At 36.8% G+C, this 26,663-nt stretch overlaps 1 protein-coding gene across 2 annotated transcripts in view; it reads left to right on the forward strand.

Moving 5' to 3' along the window:
• The window catches only part of TMEM67 (transmembrane protein 67), a 45,698-nt gene continuing 20,724 nt past the window's right edge, over window positions 1,690-26,663 (forward strand). The window contains exons 1-18 of one of the 2 annotated variants that reach the window (XM_005689243.3): window positions 1,690-1,986; window positions 3,616-3,704; window positions 5,541-5,634; window positions 6,356-6,455; window positions 7,242-7,311; window positions 7,407-7,481; window positions 12,001-12,063; window positions 13,592-13,746; window positions 13,876-13,984; window positions 14,745-14,831; window positions 15,138-15,203; window positions 17,028-17,184; window positions 18,147-18,270; window positions 19,710-19,815; window positions 22,503-22,559; window positions 24,134-24,232; window positions 26,124-26,222; window positions 26,455-26,541. In XM_005689243.3, coding sequence (XP_005689300.3) covers window positions 1,794-1,986; window positions 3,616-3,704; window positions 5,541-5,634; window positions 6,356-6,455; window positions 7,242-7,311; window positions 7,407-7,481; window positions 12,001-12,063; window positions 13,592-13,746; window positions 13,876-13,984; window positions 14,745-14,831; window positions 15,138-15,203; window positions 17,028-17,184; window positions 18,147-18,270; window positions 19,710-19,815; window positions 22,503-22,559; window positions 24,134-24,232; window positions 26,124-26,222; window positions 26,455-26,541 — 1,830 coding nt within the window. In that variant the 5' untranslated portion in view covers window positions 1,690-1,793. The remainder of the gene's footprint in view (window positions 1,987-3,615; window positions 3,705-5,540; window positions 5,635-6,355; window positions 6,456-7,241; window positions 7,312-7,406; window positions 7,482-12,000; window positions 12,064-13,591; window positions 13,747-13,875; window positions 13,985-14,744; window positions 14,832-15,137; window positions 15,204-17,027; window positions 17,185-18,146; window positions 18,271-19,709; window positions 19,816-22,502; window positions 22,560-24,133; window positions 24,233-26,123; window positions 26,223-26,454; window positions 26,542-26,663) is intronic. The other variant, XM_018058217.1, reaches the window with a different exon arrangement.

A 26,663-nucleotide genomic window follows, 5' to 3' on the forward strand; every position in this document is an offset into this window, starting at 1 on the left:
ATTTCAGATAAGTAACTTCTACTTCAAATTATAGACTCTAACAACATGGTAATTACTCAAAAACTTTTTATAACGCGTATTTAAGGAAGAGTTTTCAGAACATACACCTCTTTCTGTCATAGATATTAGTGACAGAATGAATGTTGGTCTTTTGCAGATGGTCACATGACAAATACTAAGCCTAAATATGGTTAATAAATTTACCTAAATTTCTTAGACATATTTTCCCACAGGTACTGAGAATATTATGTGTGTGTGTGTGTGTGTGTGTGTGTGTATTCTCCTTAATAGTAATAAAGTCATTTCAAGGTATACTGATGAATAAGGTGGTTTCAAAATATGCCAGTTTTATTGGGGAAGAAGGACAAAATAAAACAATAAAACAAATAGAATACAACAAAAGCAGAAATGAAATTTAAATATTAAAAAACAACTTTTTCTTTTATGACCCAGAAACTGGCTTTGAAGGTAATTCTAAAATGTTTTGGACCCAACAGCCTCTAAGAGTGCCCATTTTGAAAGACAAAAATCACGTATGTGTATATTTGACTTAAAAAATAGATTCCTTCTTTATTTACACCTGGACTAAAGATCTCATTTTATGAACATGATTTCTATGCTCAAAACAAAGAACATAGAAACACACAAAAAAGGTCTGTCAGGAAAGATCTTTTTTCAGTGAAGTGAAAGTCACTCACTCGTGTCCCACTCTTTGAAATCCCATGGAGTGTAGCCCACCAGGCTCCTCCATCCAGGGGATTTTCCGGGCAAGAGTACTGGAGCGGGTTTCATTTCCTTCTATAGAGGATCTTCCTGATCCAGGGATTGAACCCCGGTCTGCTGCATTGCACGCAGATTCTTTACCAAGCCACCAGGGAAGCCCTCTTTTTCAGTGCTTGAGCCAATCGTCCAACATTACATATTTCAAATCTGTGGGGTTTTCCCCTACTTTTTGGACAAGTGTATCTTGACAAATACATTATTGGGTGTGTCCTTTAACATGAAAATGACCATAAGTTTTGTTGTAAATATCATTTAACGACTTAATGAAACAATACTTTAAATTTGTGTGATAAAATCAGATATTTTCTTGGCTGCGGTTACCTATTTCGCGACTTCTGAAATTGATTTCCCATCCCGGAAACGGGTCGCTTCATAGAGTCTGAAGTCTGGTCGTGTCTGCCAGGCTACAGGGTTAGCTTGCCTCTAACTGATGCTTTTTGAATTGCGGTGTTGGAGAAGACTCTTTAGAGCCCCTTGGACTGCAAGGAGATCCAACCAGTCCATCCTAAAGGAAATCAGTCCTGAATATTCAATGGAAGGGCTGATGCTGAAGCAGAAGCTCCAGTACTTTGGCCACCTGATGTGAAGAACTGACTCATTGGAAAAAAACCCTGATGCTGGGAATGATTGAAGGCGGGAGAAGGGGACAACAGAGGATGAGATGGTTGGATAGCATCACCGACTCAATGGACATGAGTTTGGGTAAACTCCGGGAGTTGGTGATGGACAGGGAGGCCTGGCGTGCTGCAGTCCATGGGATCGCAAAGAGTCGGACACGACTGAGCGACAGAACTGAACTGAGCCGAACCCATCCTTTCCCAGATCGTCAGATTCCCGCGGCTTTTGGTAACCTAGCAACCAGGCGAAGCCGGCCGACATTTCCGGAACACCGGGGCGCCGCGATCCAATCAGCTCTGCAGAGTCGCCGCGGAGGCTGACGGGCCATAGGAGACGTCCTGGCCGCCGGCGTCTGCACCTTGGCGACGGGAGGCCGCGGGCCTGTGGTGGCGATGGCCGCTGGGTCCACCCTGTCGGCTGCGAGTGTGACTCTGTTCCTCTTGCTGGTCCTCCCTCGCGTCTCACAAGCTCAGACCTTCTTTTTCCCTTTCCGGCAGCCGGAGACGTGCGGCCACAACCAGTACTTCGATATCTCGGCGCTCTCCTGTGTGGCGTGTGGCGCCAATCAGAGGCAGGATGCCCGAGGTGAGACGGCTCGGGACGGGCCCTGGCCAAAGGAGCAGCCCCGCCTTGATGCTGTGCCCAGATCCCGGCGTTGCTGAAACATCTTTTTTTTTTTTTTTTTTCCTGCGGAAAGAATGTTTCAGAAAGGTTAACTGCCAACGCCTGAGAGGAGGGTCTTCTTGAAGGATTGAGGCTTAAACACACAACGAAGGAGGTTGGGGAAACCTTGAGTCGGCTACCCGCTAGGCCTCGTAATGAATTTCTTGGCTCCAGTCCCCTCCTCCTCATCAGCGGGCCCTTAGGGAGGCCCCTGGAAAGCTGACTACCGAAGAAAGCGAAAAGGAGAAGTAATCTTTAGGGTCGCAGAGAGTCGGACAACCAGGACTGTCTGAGGTGCTAAGAGCAGGTGACAGGACCTGTTTGGGAAGGAATGCAAATGAGCGCTCGTAAACTTTGGTAGTTTTTTTTTTTTTTAATCTCAAATCTAGAAATGTAAAGCTGGAAGGGACCTTAACCATTTATGGTCCAGCCTTCTCAATTTATGGATTAAAAAATGGAAGTCCAGATGAGGTCGTCACGTCTTCTTTGTCCTGTAAATTGGAGACAGGAAGAACTCCTGTATCTCTTTGCCCTCTGCCCTCTGTATTTCCACTATACAAAATGTCCGTAATAGTATAGATTTCCTTAGTACTTAGCCCTTTCATTGTTGAATATTACTAATTCCCTCCAAAGTATTTTTATATTAATTTTTTTTTTCTTGAGATGTTCATCATTCATCCTAGTTGTTCTTTGAAACTGCTCAGGATAAGACGTTCCCCGTATTCTAAAGTCTAGGATGTTTTTAATCTCAGTTTGGTCACCCATGGTATTAACTTTCTGCCATCTTGAAATTTGATTTGTCTTTAAGTCATTGTGTAGGACAAGTCAGGCTTCTCAGGTGAGGAAGTAAGAAGAAAGCATTTCCCAGACTCATTCTATAAAATGTAAGGTTCATAGTCATGCACCCTGTTATCATAAGCATTCTACTACATGGATTCCTATTAAGTATCCACTTAATGCCTTCTTAGAGAATGCTGTCCTTACCTAGCCAGCAAATTGAATAGTGATTATCTTATAAAGTTTACTTTAATCTTTCCAAACAGAGGAAAACAGTGATTTATCTTGGTAACTTTCCTAATAAGATTTTGTTTTGACAGAATTTGAATTCAGTGAGTATATGTGTATGGTTGGGTGAAATAGACATGTAAAATCTCCCATAGCGATTAGTCAGTAGTTTGGTTATTAGTTTAATATTTATAATTTAATAATTTATTTATGCTTGCACTTAAAATTATAGCAAACACAATACCTAGTGTATGCCAGACACATTGTAAGATATAAATATAACACTTTTATATGCTAATAATATGACTAATTTAGTACTTATATTAACCCCACAAGGTACTTACTGTTCCTAATTGGAAGCCAAGGCACAGAACAGTTCCTTGCTCAGGGTCACAAAACTAAGCAGCAGAATCAAGGTCAGAACCCAGGCAGTACTGGCTCCACTATCTTGCTCTTAGCTCCTGCTTCTCAAGATCTTTAGAGTTATTAAAATTTTCCTATCTTGGAATTTTATTTATCAAGGTCAAAATTGGCTCTTCTTTTTAGGAACTTCATGTGTGTGTTCACCAGGATTTCAGATGATTTCTAATAATGGAGGATCTGATATTACTTGTAAAAAGTGCCCAGAACACATGGTATGGAGTATTTATTTTTTTAAAAAATCTTACTGTAAAAAATAGCAAATATCATTTTTTAAACTGTAATTTAATGCTGTACTCTAATATTTTCCCACAGACTTTAAAATTATTAAGCCAGCTTTGTTTTTACTAGAGTAAATTTTGGGAGATCAGTGAAATTTTGCATACTTGGAGAAAAATAAAAAGGTATTTTTAAAATCTGAAATTAAAAAAAAGCCATATTTTATCTCTATTTCATAGAGAAACTACTTTATAAAGGAAAATAGATGAATGAATGATATATAGAGTGAGTTCAGTGTCTTAGACTTACTGTGTCAACAGTTTTACATAATGATTCATGTTCATAATGATACCTGAGTGATAAGTTCATCAAATGCCAATTTCATCACTAAATAAATAATACCTGATGCTGTTTTATTAATCATTTCATTATATCATAATTTTTGGAAAATTAATGTATTAATAGTTACTATATATGATGATTCTTGATTAACAGAAATGTATCTTCCAATCATTTTGAATAATAAAGAGTCTTAGTGTGGCAATTCTAACTTTCATAGTAATATTTCTTCTCATTTTTTTTCAAAATGCAATATTACCTCTTCTCATTATTGTATTTTAAAAAAATTTAATCTGGGAATTTAATATTTACCATTTGTCCTGGTTTATGACTAGTACTTATAGGTTTGATGATCATTTTCATACTTGAAGTTTTTGGAAATATTGACCCTAGCTGAATTATGATGAGCAAAAGCTACTAATATGAAATGGTGCCAAAACAGACTAATTTTTCAGTGATGTTACTAAGCTTGGGGGGCTTCACTGATGGCTCAAGTGGTAAAGAACTCACCTACAATACAGGAGACACCGGAGATGCAGGTTCTATCCCTGGGTTGGGAGGATCCCCTGGAGTAAGAAATGGAAACCCTCTCCAGTATTCTTGCCTGGAAAATCCCATGGATGGAGGAGCCTGGTGGACTACAGTCCACTGAGTCACGAAGAATCAGATATGATGAAGCACGCACACACACACAACTAAGCTATCATAATTTTTAAATAGTCCTATATGTATATATGTATTAACAAATACAGGGGCATTTCTTGATAAATCCATTCTTTTCAACCAAAACTTACCATAATTTGTGTCATTGTTTTGTTATTACCATTGTTTTCTATTTATTTTGTTTATATCCATGTTTGTAATAAAATTACTGTATTTTTACCCCAGGTTTTTTTCTAAATCATGCAAGTCCAGTTTTGGATGATGTCATATTTTATCAGAAATCTTTACTAGTACAAACTATTAGTGGATTAAAAAAGATCTCATAATTTAAACAACTTTAAGTATATTTATTTACCATAAGATTCATCCATTTTGTATCATAACTTAATTGCTAAAAGCTAATTATTTGAATTTTAAAAAATTAGAATAATTATTTTAGAACAGGTAAGGCTAAACTATTAATTACCTATTTGTAGATTCAATACTGTTGAATTTTGTTGCATTTTATCTTGGTAAATTGAAAAACTGGATGACAATATTAATCATGGTAATAAAAGCTCATTTGAATTGAAAATCACAATGAAGAACTATTGCCTTTAGTTCTTAGTAGTTAATAGTAGTCAGTACATAGTTATAATGTATAGCTTAATGTTTGAATATAAACACAAATTGTCTTTCCAGGAAATTTTTATGTAGCTCATATGTGTATAATTTATTTACATATTGCCTACAAATTATGCCCTATTGTGACTTTTTAAACTCACATGATCAGTTAAGAAGGAGAACATTAATTAAGAAAGGGGAAATAATTTTTTTTTTCTTAAATTTAGAAAGGTGTTACTGAAGATGGCTTGAACTGTATTTCTTGCCCTGGTGGTTTAACTGCAGAAGGAAAATGCCGCTGTCCCACTGGCCATATTTTAGGTGAGAAGTAGATTCTAGAATGTGTCCTTCTAGACTCTTTTTTTTTTCTTTTCTGTTTTTAATGTATACATTGTAACCACAGGAAATATAAGTGCTATTTTTTCTGTAGCTATTTCATAGGCAAAGAATGTTCTCTAGCGCACTCTTTTCAGTTAATGGTATGATTAAGATCATACCATTTAGATCTACTTCATTCTTTTTAATCCACTCCATGGTATTTTATAACTTTTTGCTATTTTAAATATTTAGATTGTTTTCTAATTAGTAATGTTTTGATGAATATTCTTATGTACATAACCAAGTGTCTCTGTAGGTTAGGTATCTAAAAATGAAGTTTTAGTATTATAGAGTGTGTGAATTTATAATACATACCACCAAAAGCCCTCTTAAGTTGAGAAATTTACCATAAGTCTGTGAAAATACTTGTTTCCCCAAACCCAGTGTAACAGGAGTATGCAGGTAAGAGGAAAGAAAATTTTTTAAGGAAAATATATTAATTTATGATGATGATGATGATTTGGAAATTTCTGTATTGTTATTATTTTTAATGTGGGAATGGGGAAGGCTTCACTTTCAATACTTTATGTAAGGTGTTGACATACGTTTTGTTCTAACAAGTTGTTTTGAGAATTATTGGAATAATTACCAGTGGGTTTTACTAAGTATATAGAAGCTTATATATTGATTATGAATTACATCTTATTGTTTCTAAATTGTTTAGTGGAAAGAAATGTTAATGGAACATTGTTGTCTCAAGCAACTTGTGAGCTCTGTGATGAAAGTGAAAACTCTTTTACAGTAGCAAATGCTTTAGGAAACAGGTAAGCAGTATGCTGGGTGCTGTCTTCATTAATATCTTATTTACATATTCCTTAGGCTAAAAGTAGGCATTAACAGGTAAAGAAGCTGAGGTCCGAGAATGAGACAGAATAGGATTTAAATGGGCTTCCTAGGTGGCTCAGCTGGTTGAGAATCTGCCTGCATTGTGGGAGACCTGGGTTCAGTCCCTGGGTTGGGATGATCCCCTGGAGAAGGGAAAGGCCACCCACTCCAGTATTCTGGCCTGGAGAATTCCGTGGAATATATAGTCCATGGGGTCGCAAAGAAGATTTAAATCTTGTTTCTGTCTCTTGCTGGTTGTTTGACCTTTGTTTGTTAAGCCAGTGTTCTTGTCTTCAGAAACGGGACATACCATCCACTTCATAGGCTATTATACCACAGCTCAGAAACATACTTTACATACCTAAAGTTTTTAGCTAAGTACTATAGAGTAAGTGCTCAGTAAAAGGTAGCTATTTTTAGCTATTTTTGTTTTATTATTGATATTATGTAATTTGCACATATCTATAATATATAGTATATAATAATAACTTTTATTTGCAATCTACTTATATTTTCTAGGTACTATATTTATATATATTATTGATTTTATTTATACCTTGCCTTTTAATACAGAGTGGTGTATACTTTTGATATGTTTACTTTATTGCAAGTAATTGCTTAGTTGAATGAACCTATTCTAATCTATTAAGTTAGAAAGACAAGCCCTCAGTTAAATTAGAGCTAGTTCATTAACGTTTTAAAAATAATTTTTGTTGTATTGACAGGTGTGTCCGATGTGAACCAACATTCATTAATACCAGCAGGTCCTGTGCATGTTCAGAACCTAACATTTTAGTAAGGCTAATTACATTGATAATATATACATTTTAAAATTGAATTGTTGATATTCTTACATAAATTGTTTTTTTTTTTCTTATTTATTTATGAAGACAGGGGGCTTGTGTTTCAGCAGCACAGGGAATTTTCCTCCACGTATGATTTCAACTGTACGTTATGGAGAGCTAGTGAGTATGCTTCAGTTTTTTTGTTCTAGTGTTAAGGATATTTGTGCTTTTCTTCCTTTGGTAATTAATTTGGGGCTAAAATGAGCTTCAGTCCATTGTTGCCCAAATTGTCATAGGTTTGGCCATTAGAAGCCCTTTGAGTTTGTTCCTATGTCTTTTGAACATAACTGTATTTTTCTTGGAGCATTTCCTGTCTGGCACAATAAGATTTCCAGGCTCATCTTATACTTTTCCTGCTTTGATCCTAGAAACAGCTATTTCTCTGAGAAGCTCTTAAGGATAATATTTAGAAACAAAGATTACCATGCTTAGTATGCCCTCATTAGCAGACATAGCTAGAAAATATATACACACATTATGTATAGACGTGTGTGTGAGTGTGTGCTCAGTTGCTCAGTCGTGTCCAACTCTTCGAGACCCCATGGACTTAAGCCCACCAGGTTCCTCTGTTCATGGAATTTTCCAAGCAAGAATACTGGATTGGGTTGCCATTTCTTACTCCAGGGGATCTTCCTGACCCAGGAATTGAACCCACTGCTCTTGCCTCTGCCACATTGGCAGGTGGATTCTTCACCACTGTACCACTGGGAAGGCCATGCGTATACATACTCAGATCTATAACTGTTTCTGTGTTTATCTTATTGTTTTATGTAATTTCTAAGAGAAACATCTAGTCCTCTATAGTAATATATCAGACAGTCAATAAAGAATTTCCAAATATTTGAGTCAGTGTCTTCACATTCCCTTTCCCCGAAGACAATGAGCTTACATCTTGGTTTGTTTTCCCAACTTTAATTTTGAAAAAACTTTATTGCAGAAACGTTAAAAAAAAAAAAAAACAAAGACAATGACTGTGCATGGATCTTTTACTAGTTTAACCAATTATTAATGTTTTGCCAAATTTGCTCTCTCTGTGTATGTAAACATGCATACACACACATACATTCATTTTTTTTTTCTGAACCACTTGAAAATAGGTTGTAGCTGTGTAACATTTTACTCCTAAATATCTTGTAGCTCCTAAGGAAAACAGCATTTTTCTGGTATCACACCTAAAAAGGTTAATAGAATTATTTGATATACTATTCATATCTAAATTTGCCTACTTATTTCAATAGTCTTTTATCCCTGCCCTCTTTTTTGGCAAAGGGACCCAGGATCAGTGAAAGATCCCACATTGAAATTAAATCTCTTCAGTCTCCTTTAATTTAGAACAGAGATCTTTATCCTGTTTTGCTTTTTGGATTATTTTTTTCTTTTTTTTTTTTTTTTTCCTTTTATGGTCATTGAGTCTTGCAGAGTCAATGCCAGCTTTCTTGTAGAGCATCCCAGAGTCTGCATTTTTCTCATTTTTTTCTTATGATTAGACTCTGTGAAACATCTTTTTGGAAAAATATGACATGGGTGCTGTGTATAGCCCATTGTATCATAACATGGAGCACCTAATGTCAGGATATCCAGTTATTGGTGATGCTAAATTTGACTGGCTGGGCATGGTGCTGTTTACCTTTCCTCCCCCTTGTAAAGGTACTGTGACTAATAAGTTAGTCTGACTATATACATATCCTGTTTAGCAGTCATTGATTAATCTTATCTGAATCAGTTATTAAATTGGTTATATCAAAATGGTTTCACAATTTTATTGTTCCTTTTTATATTTTTAAGTTAGCAATCCTCTATAGAGTGCTTTCTTTTCTCTCTGTGCTTTTTTTCCTCTTTAGCTTTACTGCAGACCCCTGGTATCACTAGTGTGTTATGAACTGTCACTGTTATTCTTCTTTTCGAAGCTCAGTTCGGTTCAGTTCAGTTGCTCAGTCGTGTCCGACTCTTTGCAACCCCATGGACTGCAGCACACCAGGCTTCTCTGTCCATCACCGACTCCCGGAGCTTGTTCAAACTCATGTCCATTGATTCGGTGATGCCATCCAACCATCTCATCCTCTGTCATCCCCTTCTCCTGCCTTCAATCTTTCTCAGCATCAGGGTCTTTTCCAATGAGTCAGTTCTTTGCATCAGGTGGCCAAAGTATTGGAGCTTGCAGTTCAGCATAGGCTCTTCCAATGAATATTTAGGACTGATTTCTTTTAGGATTGATTGGTTTGATGTCCTTGCGGTCCAAGGGACTCTCAAGAGTCTTCTCCAACACCACAGCTCAAAAGCATCAATTCTTTGGCACTCAGCTTTCCTTATAGTCCAACTCTCACATCCATATGTGACTACTGGAAAAAGCATAGCTTTGAGTAGATGGTCCTTTGTTGGCAAAGTAATGTTCTGTCTAGGTTGGTCATAACATTTCTTCCAAGGAGCAAGTGTCTTTTAATTTCATGGCTTCAGTCACCATCTGCAGTGATTTTGGAGCCCCAAAATTAAAGTCTGTCACTTTATTTTTATTTCCATTTATTTCCAACAATTCCATTGTTTCCCCAGTTATTTGCCATGAAGAGATGGGACCAGATACCATGATCTTAGTTTTCTGAATGTTGAGTTTTAAGCCAGCTTCTCCACTGTCTTTGATTTTCATCAAGAGGCTCTTTAGTTCTTCACTTTATTCCATAAGGGTGGTGTCATCTGCATATTTGAGGTTATTGATATTTCTCCTGGCAATCTTCATTCCAGTTTGTGCCTCTTCCAGCCAGCCTTCCTCATGATGTACTCTGCATAGAAGTTAAATAAGCAGGGTGACAATATACAGCCTTGATGTACTCCTTTTCCTATTTAGAACCAGCCTGTTGTTCCATGTCCAGTTCTAACTGTTGCTTCTTGACCTGCATATAGGTTTCTCAAGAGGCAGGTCAGGTGGTCTGGTGGTCCCATCTCTTTAAGAATTTTCCACAGTTTGTTATGATCCACACAGTCAAAGGCTTTGGCATAGTCAGTAAAACAGAAATAGGTGTTTGTCTGGAACTTTCTTGCTTATTTGATGATCCAGTGGATGTTGGCAATTTGATGTCTAGTTCGTCTGCTTTTTCTAAATCCAGCTTGAACATCTGGAAGTTCATGGCTCACGTACTGTTGAAGCCTGGCTTGGAGAATTTTGGGGCATTACTTTACTAGCCTGTGAGATGAGTGCATTTGTGTGGTAGTTTGAACACTGGCATTGCCTTTCTTTGGAACAGGAATGAAAACTGACCTTTTCCAGTCCTGTGGCCACTGCTGAGCTTTCCAGATTTGTTCAGCAGTGGCCAAATTTTCAAAGCTCAAATTGTCCCAAATTTGGACTTCCCTTTGGTATAGCTTCTGTGTTATTTTAACATGTCTCCTTCAGTCTTCAGGCACTACTTTGGTTTCTCTATACCATGTTCCAGGCTCAACCAATAATTATAATTTTAAATTGTCACATAATACTCTAGTTTATGCATTGAAATTCATGTAATTGTATGTCTATTGAATATTTAGGTTTTTTGTTATTAATATTGCTGTCAACCATTTTATGCACATAGATGTGTTTTTCCTTTTGGAGAGATTATTGACTTAAGGCACACGTCCTAAGTGTTTTTAAATTCCTGGGTTAAAAGTATGTGGATATTGTTTTATAAAGGATCATGCAGCTTTATCCTTGGCATTTGTCTGTGGCTTCATTTTGCATGCATTTGCCAGTACTGTTGTCAATACTTTCCATTTTTACTAGGTTTTTTGTGTGTGTTAGCCAATGTTCTACACATATGTTTTTTCCTAACAAAATGAGAATTTTTGCTTGTTGAGGAGATGAAAATAGTGACTCATAATAATTTTATTTTAGATTTCTTGGACAGTTATGGTGCCATATTTCATATAATTTGGTTTTATCACCTTTGTCCATGTTCAGAGAATTTACTACGGATGGTGTTTCTCAGTGTCTCATTTTTAAGCAGGATATGCAGATGAGCTTTACAGCAGTGGTTCGTAACTAGAAGAGGCCTGTATCTGCAGTTTTCAGAGGATGTGCGTGCCTAGGTCTCATTCTAGAGCTTCTGATTCATTTGGTTTAGAATGAAGCCAGGCATTTTCTGTTTTCAGGAAATTCCACAGTTGATTCTGATATTCATCATTGTTTGAGAATCACCACTTTGGAGATTTTAAATGTTAGTTTCTCTGTGTATCCCCAATCTCCTGTTGCTTAGAAATCATTCACAAATATTTCTTTTTTATTACTTGCAATTTAATACAGTGTAATAATCCTAAATCACCAAATGTTAACCAAATCTGTCAAGATCTAATTTTTCTTTTATTCTTTTGCACTTTGATTTTCATTTTAGTGAAATGGGCATAATAGGTTTTTTTATTATTATTATAAACATACTTTATTTCCTTGTATCTTTTCTGAGCGATGTGATTTTGTAATTCAGTCCTACTTGTAATTACTGATATTGGTTGGAACTAATTCTTTTATTCTTATTAGAGTCTATTTTTCTGATAACACTGGGAAAGTAATATTAGTTATTTCCCACTCAGCAATGTGCACAGTAATGTCTTCCTAAGGGTGTAGGGTTAAGGAATTTCTATTTAAACGTAAAACTGAAATTCATCTTTTTGTTTACAGGGCATATCTTTCACTTCAGAATGGTTTGCAAAGTATTTGCAGTCATCAGCAGCTGCTTGTTGGGTATGTTTGAATTTCTAGAAAATAGTTTTTATTTCATTTCAAAGAAACTATGGAACCATTTTTTTCCCCAGTTAATAAAACTTTTCTAAGTAGATATATCTCCTTGGTCATATTCTATTAAAACCCTTTCTAAGTGGACTGAAAGAGACTAATAAAGAATATGTTATTCATTTCACACTTATTATACATAAATATGTCCAGACTTACTTAGCTGAAATTGAATGTTAGGGGAAACTGATTTGTACTATCATTTAGTAAATGTTTGTTGATGACCTACTGTATGCCAGGCCCTGTTCTGAAATCTTTTAAGTTATCTATTTTAGGAAAAGACAGAGAAAAATCCCGTGTGGAATTGTAAGTAATTGTCAGGTGATGCCAAGTGCTATGAAGACAAGCAAATTGGGATAAAGAGCATAGAGAGTAGAAGGTGGGCCTAATTTATGGAGGATGGTCAGGACAGGCGTCTCTGAGAGTATGATATTTGAGCCAAGACTTGGAAGTGGAAGTGAGCCACGAAAATATCTAGGGGAAGAGAATTCTAAGCAGAGACCACAGTAAGCGCAGAGGTCCCAAAGCAGGGGTTCTCTGGCATATTCACACTAAAGAAACAGGAGAGAGACCTAAGTGGCCAGAGCAGTGAGCAGGGAAAGTGGAGAAATGAGTTGAAGGATAAAGGGAGTGACTATAAGACCTAGAGTTTACTGGAAGGGGTGTAGAAGATTTTGTGCAAAGTTAAACAGTGGTTGGCGTCAGGGTTTGAAAAAGATCATTCTAACATGGAAAGTAGGTTTTGTTAGGGCAAAGACAAGCAGGGGGACCAATTAGGAGGTTATTAGAGTAATCCAAGTGAGAGGAAATGGACCTTTGGACAAGGGTGGTTCCATGGAAATGAAAGAAGTGTTAAGCTTCTGGATATATACGTTTAAAATTGAGCCAACAAGGTTTAGTGATGAGTTGGATATGAGAAGGGAGAGAAAGAAGATTACGGCAATGATTTTTATTTGAATAACTGTAAAAACGAAGTGGTCTTTTCCTGAAAGAGAAAATTGAGAAAGACGTTTGAGAATCAAACTCCGCAGATTTTGTTGTTCATAAAACAAATTACTTAAAATAGATTAGCTGTATATGCAATAGATATAAAATAGGTTAAATAAAATAAAAATAGGTTAGATTTCTATTCTAATATTAGGAACCAGTTATTATTCTTTCAAATATAATTATTTCATGTAACAGTTTTTTAAAATGTCATGTTGTAGGTTTTTAGTTGGTTCTTCTTCGTTCAGTTGCTTGTCTTTATATTTTCACCTAAAATTTCAGGTAAAATTTATAAATTATTAACCTGCCATATGGAAAGTTCTTTTCTACTTTAATTAGAGGAAAGGTATTAAAACCAAAAGAGTATCCAAAAAGAGAATTTGCAGAATTCAAATTCTAAGCATAATTAAATTAAAACTAAGCATAATTTTTGTATCAACTTTTGTTTAGGATATTAAAGTCTGTATATTTCTTTGTCATTGTTTTCCTGTAGGTGTATGGCAATCTAACATCTTGCCAAGCTCTTGGAAATATGTGTGTAATGAACATGAATTATTATGACTCCTCTACTTTTGATACATGTGGATTGTTTCAGGTTATCTTTGAAAATACTGCTGCACTGGGCACTGTTCATTCTGTTTCCTTTTGGTAAGGTTATTCTAATTAATGAACCAAATTTGCAAAACTGGTCATTGTGACCAAATTCAGTGCAATTACTTTCACAAATATGTACTAAGACCGTTCCCCCAATATTAAAACAATTGTGATTGTTTATAGGAGACAGAATCTTCCATGGCTGTTCTATGGAGACCAGCTAGGATTAGCACCTCAAATACTTAGTACTACACCTCTTCCTACAAATTTCAGTTTTAAAGGGGAAAACCAGGTACAAATCTCTATATTATTGAAGGTTAACTACATTTTGATTTATAATTTTGAAAGGTAACAAGAATATTACTAGACATAATTCTTGATAGATTTAAAAAATTTTAGTGACCAAACTAAATCTAAATATTAGCTACTGAGGAACTAAACAATATAGAGTCTAGTTTTCTTACTTGAGTGTGTGGATACCTCTGGATTGTGTGTTATGGCAGCAAGAAGTACCTGTGGGTTGGGAGGGGTTTCATCACCAAACACAAAGCCTTTTCTGTCCTATATCTCCACATTTTTCAAAGGGCTGCCAAAGATTGAGTGGGATTCTGTGTGTTTCCTCAGCATGTCACAGGTCCAAATTCTTACCTTCATTTCTTTGACCTTCTAGAATGAAAGAATAGATTATTTCCCCCTCTATTCATCCCCCATTCGCACATACACACACTCATTTAACAGGTTTGGAAAGAAGTTATCTGTCACTGCCTCTCAATTCTGAAGTAATAGTTTTTGTGCAAAAACCCAATCCATTTATATTAAGTGTGTTTAATCAGAGAGATACACTGATTAATTTTTCCTCAAAGTAATGATTGATGAATTCAATATTTGGTCTCTAGAAAAAGAAAAGATCATTTGGCAATGAAAAAATTTGTATAGACTATTATATATACTCTGAAAGTCTGAACTCTGAAAGTTTTTATAGACCGTTGTATATATATTCATAGACTTTCAGAGTATGTGACATTATTTTATTCTTGTTTTTCTGTAAGCAGAATACAAAACTGAAGTTTGTTGCTGCTTCCTATGATGTGAGAGGAAACTTTCTCAAGTGGCAAACTTTAGAAGGAGGGATTTTACAGGTAAGTATGATTCTAGAGAGAATCCCTAACATGTGTTATTTTTGACTGAGGCAAAATGAGGAAAAAACTAGATTATTGCTTGAATAGAACATCAGTTTGCTTGCTAGAGTTGATTTTTCTTGTTTTAAATTGGAATTTCTTAAAACTAAGTTATAACAGAGATGCCCCCTTAATTTTTCACTCTCTTGATAACATTAAATAAGTATTATATAAAGTATATATCCATGTTAAGTCTTGAGAACCCTTAACTATAAGCAAAGAAAAGATTCATGAGACATATTTATCAGTTGTGTTCTTTTGTTGTAGCTTTGTCCAGACACAGAGATGAGACTAAATGCTGCTTATTCCTTTGGAACAACTTATCAACAAAGTGTAAGTTGGAACTATTTTAGGCAGTCTACATTTTGGCTTTATTTTTCACATCAGCAATAATTGGAATAATTATTGAATATTGAAATTAGTAATTTTTTGTGAAAAGAAAGTGAAAGTGAAGTCGATCAGTCATTTCCAACTCTTTGCAACCCCATGGACTGTAGCTCCTCCATCCATGGAATTTTCTAGGCAAGAGTACTAGAGTGGGTTGCCATTTCCTTCTCCAGGGGATCTTCCTGACCCAAGGATCGAACCTGGGACTCCTGCATTGTGGGCTACTGAATAATTTATGAATGATTTTTATTAATATAATCAGCATGAAAACAGTACCTTGTCATCCATAGAGTCTTAAACATCATAATTGTGTATTTGCTTCTGGCATATAGGTCTTAAAAATAATCCCTACTTTTGAGCATTTTAGAATGAAGCAGAAGTACTTCATTTTAAATAAACAATAAAGTGTTATCACTGCCTCCTCCCTCCACCCTCCAGTAACAAAATGCTTCCTTTTCTCTCCCTCCATACTCGCCTCCCTCCCTCCCTGACCTTCCTTCCTTTGGTAATGCGTTTTAAAACTACAGTATGGGACAAAGCAATATTATGAGCCGTTAAACATTTGAAAGACCTTCAATAGTCTACAAAAATACTTCTTGATAAAATGCTTATACACACACCACAGAACAAAACTGTGATTCCAGCTTTGTTAAAACAACAAAAAGCACCACTGGGGAAAACAGATGAGAAAAAGAAACATTTTTAACAGTGGTTATCTCTGGATGGTGGGATTACAGATTATTTTCTTTCTTTTCTACATTTTCCAGATTTTCTATCATGAACTTGAATTTGCTTTTATTATCAGAAATGACTTGTGTTACTTTAAAAAACTGTTGTGTGTCTACTTTGGGCCAGAATAGTCAATACTTTTTAAATGCCACTGCTCTGTCCTCAGCATTTTATCATTTTTATCTCATCTGATCCATGAAATAGCTTTGTAAAATACATACTAGTTGTGTTTTGTCAATGAGGAAATGTTGCTCAGTAATATTAGGTAATTTGTTCAAATTCTTTCATCAAGTAAATGTTCTGTTAGGCTTGAAAACCGTGGTTTTTCCATCGAACACAGTTGCCTCTCAGGGAGTTCACAGCCTAGTAGAGAAAGCAGCTATATAGACAAAGAATTGAAAAGAATGTGATGTGTTGGTCTATAGATATGAACAAGGAACTGTGTTGGTTCGAAGAAGGGTCCTTAACAGTTCTAGGGAAGTTCAAAAGGCTTTACGCAGTGAGCGACACTTGAGCCTGCAGAATGAATATCAGTTTCCCAGGGAGCACAGTGGGGAAGGGAATACCAGACAGGAACACCATTTGCAGTGTCAGAGAGATGTAGAATAGCATAGCATACTTAGAGACTAGAAGTAGGTTAGTGTGACTGAACCAGAGACAAAGAGGAAGCAGTGGGAGATAAACCTGGCGCTATTAAGGGGAGTCAAATCATAACCAGTGTTTATCCGGAGAAAGAGTTGGGACCTCACCCCACAGGATAGGAGTTTTTAAACCTTTTTATTGCTGTACAGTTACAGTTGAGAATGAATGTATAGCCTCTACAGCTGGGTTGTAGGACAAGATTCAGGTGGTTCTTTACTGTTATTTTGGCCCTTATAAAAGGATCATATATAGTATTCATGTTTTAAAAGACGTATGAAAATGTGTATAAACAGTATAGTTGGAAGATACTTTCTTTTACAATTACAAATCTTTTAAAGATAATAAATATGCTTTCTAACTTTCAATTTGGGTACTTTTATTTTTAATTTTATTTTTCAGTGTGAGATTCCTATCCCTAAGATCTTAACTGACTTTCCCACTCCTACATTTTATGATGTGTACCTTGAATATACTGATGAGAATCAACACCAATACATTTGGGCTGTGCCTGTGTTAAACTTAAATCTTCAGCACAAGAAAATGTTTGTGAACCAAGGTAAGGCATCCATACACACCACTCTTTCTCTGAGCTGGAATCAATAAATAAGTCAACCAACATAGCTTAATAAACCACAGATTATAAGAAAAGTCATGGATTCTCTATGATGGTAAGCTTGTTTGTTTTTTTTAAATATTTGTCTGTTTGGCTGCACCAGGTCTTAGTTGCAGCATGTGGGATCTCAGTTCCCTGACCACAGATCAAACCTGGGCCCCCTGCCTTGGGAGCACAGTGCCTTAGCCACTGGACCACCAGGGAAGTCCCTGACTGTAAGGTTTTGCGTAGCATGCCCCACAGCAAAACAGTGAGATTGTTGGTGCATGTACTCAGTGTGCTTAGTCACTCAGTTGTATCTGGCTGTGCAATGCCATGGACTGTAGCCTGCCAGGCTCCTCTGTCCATGGGATTCTCCAAGCAAGAATACTGGAATGGGTTGCTCTTCCCTTCTCTAGGGGATCTTCCCGACCCAGGGATCAAATCTGTGTCTCCTGCATTACAGGCAGAGTCTTTACTGTCTAAACCACCAAGGAAGCCTTATTTACTAAATATATCAGGCTTTTTATTAAGAAATTTTATCATTCCTGAAAGTTTATCTTGAGAAAAACAGTAGAACTATAACATCAGGGCTTCTTCAAACCATCCTTGAGCTGCTTTTTGGACAAATTAGTTTCTTTTGTTGTTTCTCATTTTATAAAATCCTATTTATTCAGGTAATTTGCAGGGAAAATCCTTCCAAACTGATGAAAAGTCCAGACAATCAGAAAACATTCAAGTGTAGGTAGGGAACGCTATTAGTAGGAGTTTCTCACAGCAGGAGTTGTTTTTGCAACCATCTTATTAAAACAAAGTGTACTAATTTTATGTTTTAAATTTGTCTAGTAATGTTCACCTTGAGTGCCATCTTGAACAATTGAAAGTATTTTTTTAAACCCATCTTTTTTTTTTTTAATTGATAAAAGACAGTAGTTCGGGCAAGTGGCTTCTGACTCGGCGCATTTTCTTAGTGGATACACTAAGTGGACGGGAAAATGACTTAGGAAGCCAGCCAAGATTAATTAGAGTCGCCACCCAAATATCACTGAGGTAAACAAATGTCTAATTTACTGAATGAGGCTTGGAGTATATGGAAAAATGTCATAGTGAAAGTGTTGACCTGTAGTTGTCAGATGAAAACAGTAAGAACACCTGAACTGGAATGACACATAATGTGTTCTTAGATGTCTATATAGATTGGGATAGACTAATAGAGGGGATAATTACTTCAGAAGGGCTTCAAGAGTTTGCCAAAATCCATGTCCTAAGCCCCACTCTAGACTTGCCAAGTTAGAACGAGTTGAGAGGTGGGGAGCAGTGAAGATCCACGAGCTGATGGAGCTGAGTTAGAGCCCACCAGATGATTGCAGCAGGCGGGCCTCCCGTGGCTCCATCTCCTTCAGCACCCGCTGCTCCAGGTTGGCCCTCGTTAGTTACCAGCACCTCGCTGTTCCTCGGATACTTGGACGATGGCCCTGCCTTAGGGTAGTGCCATGCAGCCCTCACCGTCTCTTCTCCGCTGTGAGATTCCCATCTCTGACCTTATCCGGCTTTCCCACTCCAGTACCTTATGATGTGCACCTTGAATACACCGATGAAAGCCACACCATCATCTTTATGGTGTTTCAACATACACTGCTTTTCCATTGTTTTTTCATTTTGATTTTCATGACAGTCTTCATGAGGTAGGCAGTACAGAAGCTTTGTCCTAACCCTTTCTGAAATCTACCTGTGCTCTTTTTAGCATTCCCTCAATCTGCCAGTGTAGATTCCCCAGTGAAAATGAAGTTGAAACCAGCCAGGTCTGACTTTATACTGATGAAACCATGTTGGCCGCTGGTACTTGGCATTTTCCTTTCTGAGTTTACAGATGGTATGTTACTAATGCGTTGAATTCAGCAAAATGTACCCTATTATATGCCACAAATAGTACTAGATATGACACATTATCTTTAAGAATTCATCTTTTTTTTAGTATTTATTTTTATTTTATGTATTTATATGGCTGTGCCGGATCTTAGTTGTAGCACGTGGAATCATTAGTTGCGGCATGTGGGATCTAGTTCCGTGATCAGGGATTGAACCTGGCCCCTGCATTGGGTGTGTGGAATCTTAGCCACTGGACCACCAGGGAGGTCACCAAGAATTCATCTTTTTTCCAAAATCAGGATATTATCTGCCTTTCTCTAGGCATTACTTAAAGTTCTCAAAAGTTGTATACAGTACTTCATTGATTTTGTTTGTAAACTTTGTAGGGCCTAGATCAAGAAGTGTTTTTTGAGGGTGTATTTTAATATAAAGTTTTGACCACTTCAGATAGCCTGTGTTAGTACTGTTAGTTTACATTTAACCTTTTCTAGTTTTTAATAACTGCTGGTTCTGAGATCACCAAGACTATGCATATCACATTCAGAAGAAACAGTAAATTAAATGTTATGTTTAAGGGCCTCAGTGTATTTTTAACTGAAAATGAATTTTCTTTTAAACAGCATCCACCTTGTACCCAACACAAAAAATGGAAACATTTACCCTCCCTTAATTACCATTGTCTACCGTGACGTTGATATCAAAGATCCCAACAGCCAGTCTGTGAAGGTGAGCTCCGTCTTGGTCATTGCCTGTCTATGTGTTAGTGTGGAACTGAGAGGGTTTGCATTATGATCAAAAGACTATTAGTCCTTTTCAGAGTTTTAAATAAACATAGCACTTTATATAGTCAAGACAGTTATTTCTTACTAATGGTGAGCTCTTATGGATTCTGCATATAAAAAGGCAAGAGTTAAGTTTGTCAGCGGGTAGTGTCACCAGCCGCTGGGCCTCCCTGTTCTGGATGCCAGGACATGCTGAGCCATATGGCATCTCCTCTCGTTCTCTTTGGCCATCTTGCTTCTGTTAAGATTTTGCCTCTTTGCCTAACTAAACCAGGAACTCAAACCTTAAGTGGGCATGTGTGTTTCTCTTCTCACCAGTCTTGCCCAGTTGATAGAGACATACTTAAACAGGCAGAAAGAGAATCTAATTTTTAGTTTTGTAACTAGTAGCACTAAAGTGAAATAGAGAATGCAGTTTGGACCTACAACCAGTCTTCTGACTGTTTCCCAACTCAGTTAAACTTAACCCCAGAACCCGAGTCCTCCGCTGCCTAGAAGGGTCTGTGTGTGGAAGTGAGACCACATACACACTGAAAGCAGGCTGTACCAAAGAAGGAGCCTGGCAAAGGCCGAGCTCTGCCTCACCCTGCGATTGAAGCACCCCTGCCTGAGGAGGGGTAGATAAGAGAGGATGGAGGTTGGGACCAGAGCTCATCCTTCTAGACTTCTTCCTCATCCCCTGTCTCCTCCAGAAGCATGACAGTTGGAAGGTGAACATTCCTTACCTCCCAGACTCACTGATAGCTTTTAATTTCCACTTTTTTACTTTTCTGAATTTTAATATTCTAGTTCCTCAGCCAGAATTTTTGGCCTCTCTGTTGAGCTTGTACTTCTACTCTGCTACTGTTGGGTTCAGGCTTTCATAAAGTGAAAAGTAGGCACACAATATGACTTCGAGGTTTCACATCCTCATTTTTATTACCTGATTTGATGTTAAAATTCATTTCTGTTGCCTGAATTTATATACACTGTAATGAGAGGAGAAAATCCAGGAACGTGCTTAGTAACAACAAAAGACTGCCTTGTTTAAATTTTCCTGGAAGGTCATTTTTGGGTAGTTAAGAGTATATTTATCTTAATATAAAACACTTCTGGGTGTTTTCTTTAAATATTTTTCTTGTCAAAAATATATCTAAACTGTTTTGACAAATTGGAAAATAAGCGATAGGAAAAAAGTTGAGAGAATCATAAAACTATACTGAGGAAGCCCACCTCAATCATTCTAATTATAGAATGCACAGATTTCATCATTTCTTAATTTCTCATGACAGCTATTGTAAAAGTTCTACATTCATTTTGAGCATCCAGCTGTATTTCTGTTCTCTTACCGTCTCTGCAAATAACCTATCTTCCTGTTTTTCTGAGCAGATCAAAACCATCCAATATGAATTCCCTCAGATTTCCTCTTTAATACTTAAGTATCTCTGTTTCATTATCTTTCTTGACTCCGGTTCCTATTTCTAAGAATAAAGGACCCTTCCCACTTTCTTAAGTGATTTTCAACCCTTACTTGTTTAGGATATCTTCTTCTATTTAATTTTATATATTTTATTATAATATATTCATGTGTATTTTCTCCTGTTTCGCCCCTGACCTTTTATTCAGCCAGCTTCTCTGCTGGTTCCTTTCCTTTGCCTTTCAGGTTGCCCCATCTTAAAAACAAATTAGCACAACCAAATCATAAAATCTTCTGTCAACTCTGCCAACAATTCAGGCTGCTATCATGTGTCTTTCCTTGATTTCCCAACCATTTATTCTTTTGTCATTTGCAGTTTGGGTCCTGCCATTTTGCTTCTTTGAACACTTCTTTCATGAAGTCAGCAAGGTATTCCACATACACTGGCTTTTTTTCTTTGACTTTACACTTACACAGTTGACCCTTGAACAACACAGATTTGAACTGCATGGTTCTGCTTATATGTGGACTTTTTCTTTTTTTATAACTAAATATGTACTGCAGCACTCCTCAAAGCTGGTCCAGTTCATGGATGTGGAGGACCAACTCTAAAGTTCTATCTGAATTTTTGACTGCATCAGAATTGGTGCCCCTAACCCCTATATTGTTCAAGGGTCAGTCGTATAACAGTTGACTCTTCTCATGACCTCCTCCTTCTTGACCCTGTTCTGTGAACCTGGTAAGACTCTTCCCTCTCCTATTTCTCATGCTACTGTTTCTCTTAATCCTTTGCGATTCTTCTCTCTCCTGTCTCTGTATTATTGTGTCCCTAAGATTCTTGTTTACATCTTTGATTAATTGGCCTTCTTCCTATGTGATTGTTTAGCCAGTTGCTGAACTCTTGATACACAAGATAGGTCACATGCCTCAGTTACAGAAACCTATCAGAAAATGAAATATGATTAATTTGACTTGACTGCTGTTAATGAACCTAATCTACCTTCTAAAGAAACCCTCTTTCTTTAATATATGCTCTAAATGGATATTTAAAGTAGTGTGGGTAATTCCCCAAAGTGTATTTATTTATGTATAAGTAAAGGTCAACTCTAGTAATATTGATAGTTTAAAAGTATGATATTTTTGGTAAAATGCAGCTGTGAATGTATTTTTATAGTAAAAATAGGTTTGTATCATATAACTTCAGTATGGCTAATTTGCTTTCTTTTGAACATCAGGTTTCTTTCTCAGTCACATACGAAATGGATCAAAGAGAAGCACAAGTCCAGACAGATGTGAGTTTCTTTTAACCTGTGAAAATACTTACAGTATATTTTTTAATTAAAACAAAAATTTTTTACATGTTCAGGAAAGTTGTCAAAATAAAGAGATTGCCACATATCCCTCACCAAGTCTCCCTTAGCATTAACAGCTTACGTAACTGTAGTTATTGTTGTTCAGTCATTAGTCGTATCCAACTCTTTGCGACCCCGTGGACTGCAGCACGCCAGGCTGCATGCTGTAGTACAGTGGTCATAATCAGGAAATTAATAGTGATGTAGTCCTGTTAACTTATCCAGGCTTTCCTGGTGGCTCAGTGGTAAAGAACCCACCTGCCAATGCAGAGATGCAGGTTCGATTCCTGGGTTGGGAAGATCCTTTGGAGAAGGTAATGACAACCCACTCTAGTATTCTTACCTGGGAAATTCCATGGACAGAGGAGCCTGGCAGGCTTCAGTCCATGGGGTCACGAAGAGATGGACACTATTTAGTGACTAAACAACAACAAGTTAACTCATGTAAATACTCTTTGGATTTTACAGATTTTTTTCACTATCCTTTTTCTGTTTCAGGACCCAACCATCAAGTGTGTCTTTAGTTTCCTTAGGTCTGTGACAGGTCGTCAGTCATTCTTTGTCTCATGACTGACCCTAACACTGGTATTTTGTCCTTCAGTTGGTTATCTGGTATTTTCCCATGATTAAATGTAGTTTCAGCATACATACCATGAAAGTGATGTTATACCCTTCTCACTGAGCCGTATCAGAAGATACTTGGTGTCAGTATATCTTATTAATGGACTTCCCAGGTGGTGCTAGTGGTAAAGACGCTCCTGCCAATGCAGGAGAGATAAGAGACCTGGGTCCCATCCCTGGGTCAGGAAGATCCCCTGGAAGAGGACAGGGCAACTCACTCCAGTATTCTTGCCTAGAGAATCCCATGGACAGAGAAGTCTGGCTGGCTACAGTCCATAGGATTGCAAAGAGTCAGACATGACCGAAGCTACTTAGCACACACCTATCTTATTAATAGTGATGTCAACTTTGATCGTATGGCTAAGATGGTATCTGCAGAGTTCTCCATTGTATTTTTCCACTTATAATTAATAAGTGTCTTGTGGGGAGATACTTGAGATTATACAAATCTCCTGCTCCTTATTATTCTTTTGCCCTCTAATTTTAGCATCCATTGATAATTCTTGGCCAGTAAAAAATATTACTGTGATATTTGTCTGGTGGTGGTTGTGTTTTTCCATCATTTCTTCTATATTGATTAGAATTCTGTAAAAAGGAATTCTCCCTTTGTCCATGTGGATTTATTTATTCATTTATTATTAAATCAGTATGGGCTCATGAATATTTATTTATTCTAGTAATTTTAATTTGTTACCTTCTATTTTCTTGCCCAAATTGTCCCAGATTTGTCCATTGGGAGTTTCTTTAGTTTGGCGCCTATGTCCTTTTAGTGTACCTTCTAATTTTTGAGCCTGTTTTGAGTACTTTGTTACTTTTTATTTACAGTATCTTTGAACACTGATGAAACTGCATTATGAAATTACATAAATCCCAATTTTTTTTTTTTACTTTAGATTGCTTTAGGTGTGTTGGGTGGACTAGCTGTTTTATCATCTCTTTTGAAGACAGCAGGTTGGAAGAGACGCATTGGGAGTCCCATGATTGATTTACAGGTATAATCACAGGACTTTTTAAAGTATATTTTTATCTTTTGACTATTTTATATCCTTCTAATAAGACACAGCTAGCGAATGAGTAAAAAGTTGCCCCAAGTTTCTCTGGGGTATATGACTAGGAGACGTACATGACTAGGAAATGTACCCTTGTTTTCCCTCCAGTGTGCACCATGGCTGGTGGCCAGTCTGCACCCACCAGCAGTGGTCTCCTTGTTTCCTCGCATCCTCACCAACACTTGCTGTTTTCCCACCCTTTCCCATTTTTTTGCCAATCTGGTGGGATTTAATTTCCATTTCTTTGATTACTCTTCATATACTTCGTTAATCATTTGGGCTTCCCCTTCTGTGAACTTCTTATTTATACCACTTGCTCATTTTTCTACTGTTTCCAATTTTTCTTGTTTATTTAAACAAGTTTTTTATATTTTATTTTATTTAGTTTTTTTTGTATTTTCTAAATGTAAATCTTCTTTTGGTTTTTGACATTGAAGTTTCTTCTCCAAGAGTAAATCCATCTGTTATTTTATCTGTCTGTTACTTTGTTTAGTAGAAACTCTTGATTTTAATACTGTCAAATCTGAGTAGGTTTTCATATTATGGTGTGTGCTTTTAGGATCTTGTTTGAGATATCCTCCCCTATGTCAAGATCAAAAAGATTCTCCCATATTTTATCCTATTAACTTTATGGTTTCACTTCTCATTTAATTGTTTTTACATTTGTTCTTGTTTTTATTTTCATCTGTCATTTATTGAGTATTACAGTAAGCCAGGTACTTTTTTAACCTTGACATGTGTAATTCCTTTAGTCCTCACAATAGCTCTATGAAGTTAGGTATCATGGTCATTCCCATTTTATACGTGCTGAAATTGTAGAGATTAAATAAATTTCCTATTCATTTAATTTTTACCGTATCAAAGTAATAGGTGGTATTTCCATCGAGAAAGGCTTATAGTAAACTGGTTTGTGCTGGGTTATCTTCCTGTCTCCAGAGCTAATGTGCCTGGAAATCAGAGGAGGGGGCTTGATTTACTGTTTGGGGAGTCAAGAAAGGTATCCAAAAGAAGTGAATTTTAAGCTGGGTTATCAATGCACTATCTAAGTTTGAACAAACTCTTGGAGATAGTGAAGGACAGGGAAGCCTGGCATGCTGCAGTTCACGGGGTTGCAAAAGTCAGACACAACTTAGCAGCCGAACAGCATCAGCAGTCTTTGCATTCCACAAATAGTCACTGATGGCCTGCTGTCTGAGTGCCAGATGCTCTATGAGGTGCTGGGGGGTGTGATAATGGGCAAAGGGAGACATGGTCTCTGCCCTCAGAGCTCCAGAGAGTTTGCCAGAGAGAAGAAGAGAAGAATATCTGTTGAAATAATGCTCATTTCATTCCCCAAAACATTTGGGATTAATTTGTGGAGTGGTTAATTATTGAGCGAGTTGTTGGAACTGACAGATGAAGCTAAAATTTAATTTTGGCCTAGGTTGTAAAGGACCTTGTGGATCAGGAATTTACATTTTAATGAGGCATCACTGTACATTTTTAAGAAAGAGTGACACAGTCCAATTTACATTTTAGAAAGCCAATTCTGATGGTAGTATGGAGGGTACATTGGGGAGAAGGATTCCAAACGTGAAAATTAGAAAGCGGTTCTAAAGTTCTTAGTTGGTGAAAGATGAAAAGGGTTGAATAAGATAGAAGTTATTGGAAATGGATCAAAAGGTATCTAGGAAGTGGCTGCAGTCAGTCCTTCTGACTGATCCATGGATACATGAAATAAGACTTTAAGCTTGAGAAACTGGGTTGATAATAATGTTATTAATAATAATATGTTATTAAAGTAGTATAAATAGAATGAGTCTATAACAGCTGTGATTCTCTTTTTAAATTGCAGACAGTTACGAAATTCTTGGTTTACTATGCTGGTGATCTGGCCAATGTTTTCTTTATCATCACTGTAGGAACAGGTCTTTACTGGCTTATTTTCTTTAAAGTAAGTGATTTTCTGAATTTAACCTTAGTGCCACAACCTGAATAACTTGTAAGCTCTCTTTATAAAGCAACTGTTTTTACTTAAGGGTGTTTCTAATCAAGAGTACTGGGGCAAGTGCTAAACTCACTGTTCCCTGAGTGTGTTGTGTTTATTTTATGCTTTCTTTGGGTTATAAATTGTGCCTAGTAAAAACCTTGTGTGGTCATACTTAGCAGTGTAATTTTCATCACAGGCACAGAAGTCTGTCTCTGTTTTGCTACCAGTGCCAGCTCAAGAAGAACGCTTTGTTACTTATGTGAGATGTGGTTTTGCTCTGAAGGTAAGTTTCAAAGCACAGGTTACTGAATTTTAAAAGTCTGCTTAAAAAAAAAAGTCTGCTAATAAGCACGTAAGTCTTCAGAGTTAAAATGCTTTCAAAATCTTTGGTGTAAAATTTAGTTG

This window comes from Capra hircus, chromosome 14 (genome assembly GCF_001704415.2).
Source record: "Capra hircus breed San Clemente chromosome 14, ASM170441v1, whole genome shotgun sequence".
Taxonomy (NCBI): domain Eukaryota; kingdom Metazoa; phylum Chordata; class Mammalia; order Artiodactyla; family Bovidae; genus Capra; species Capra hircus.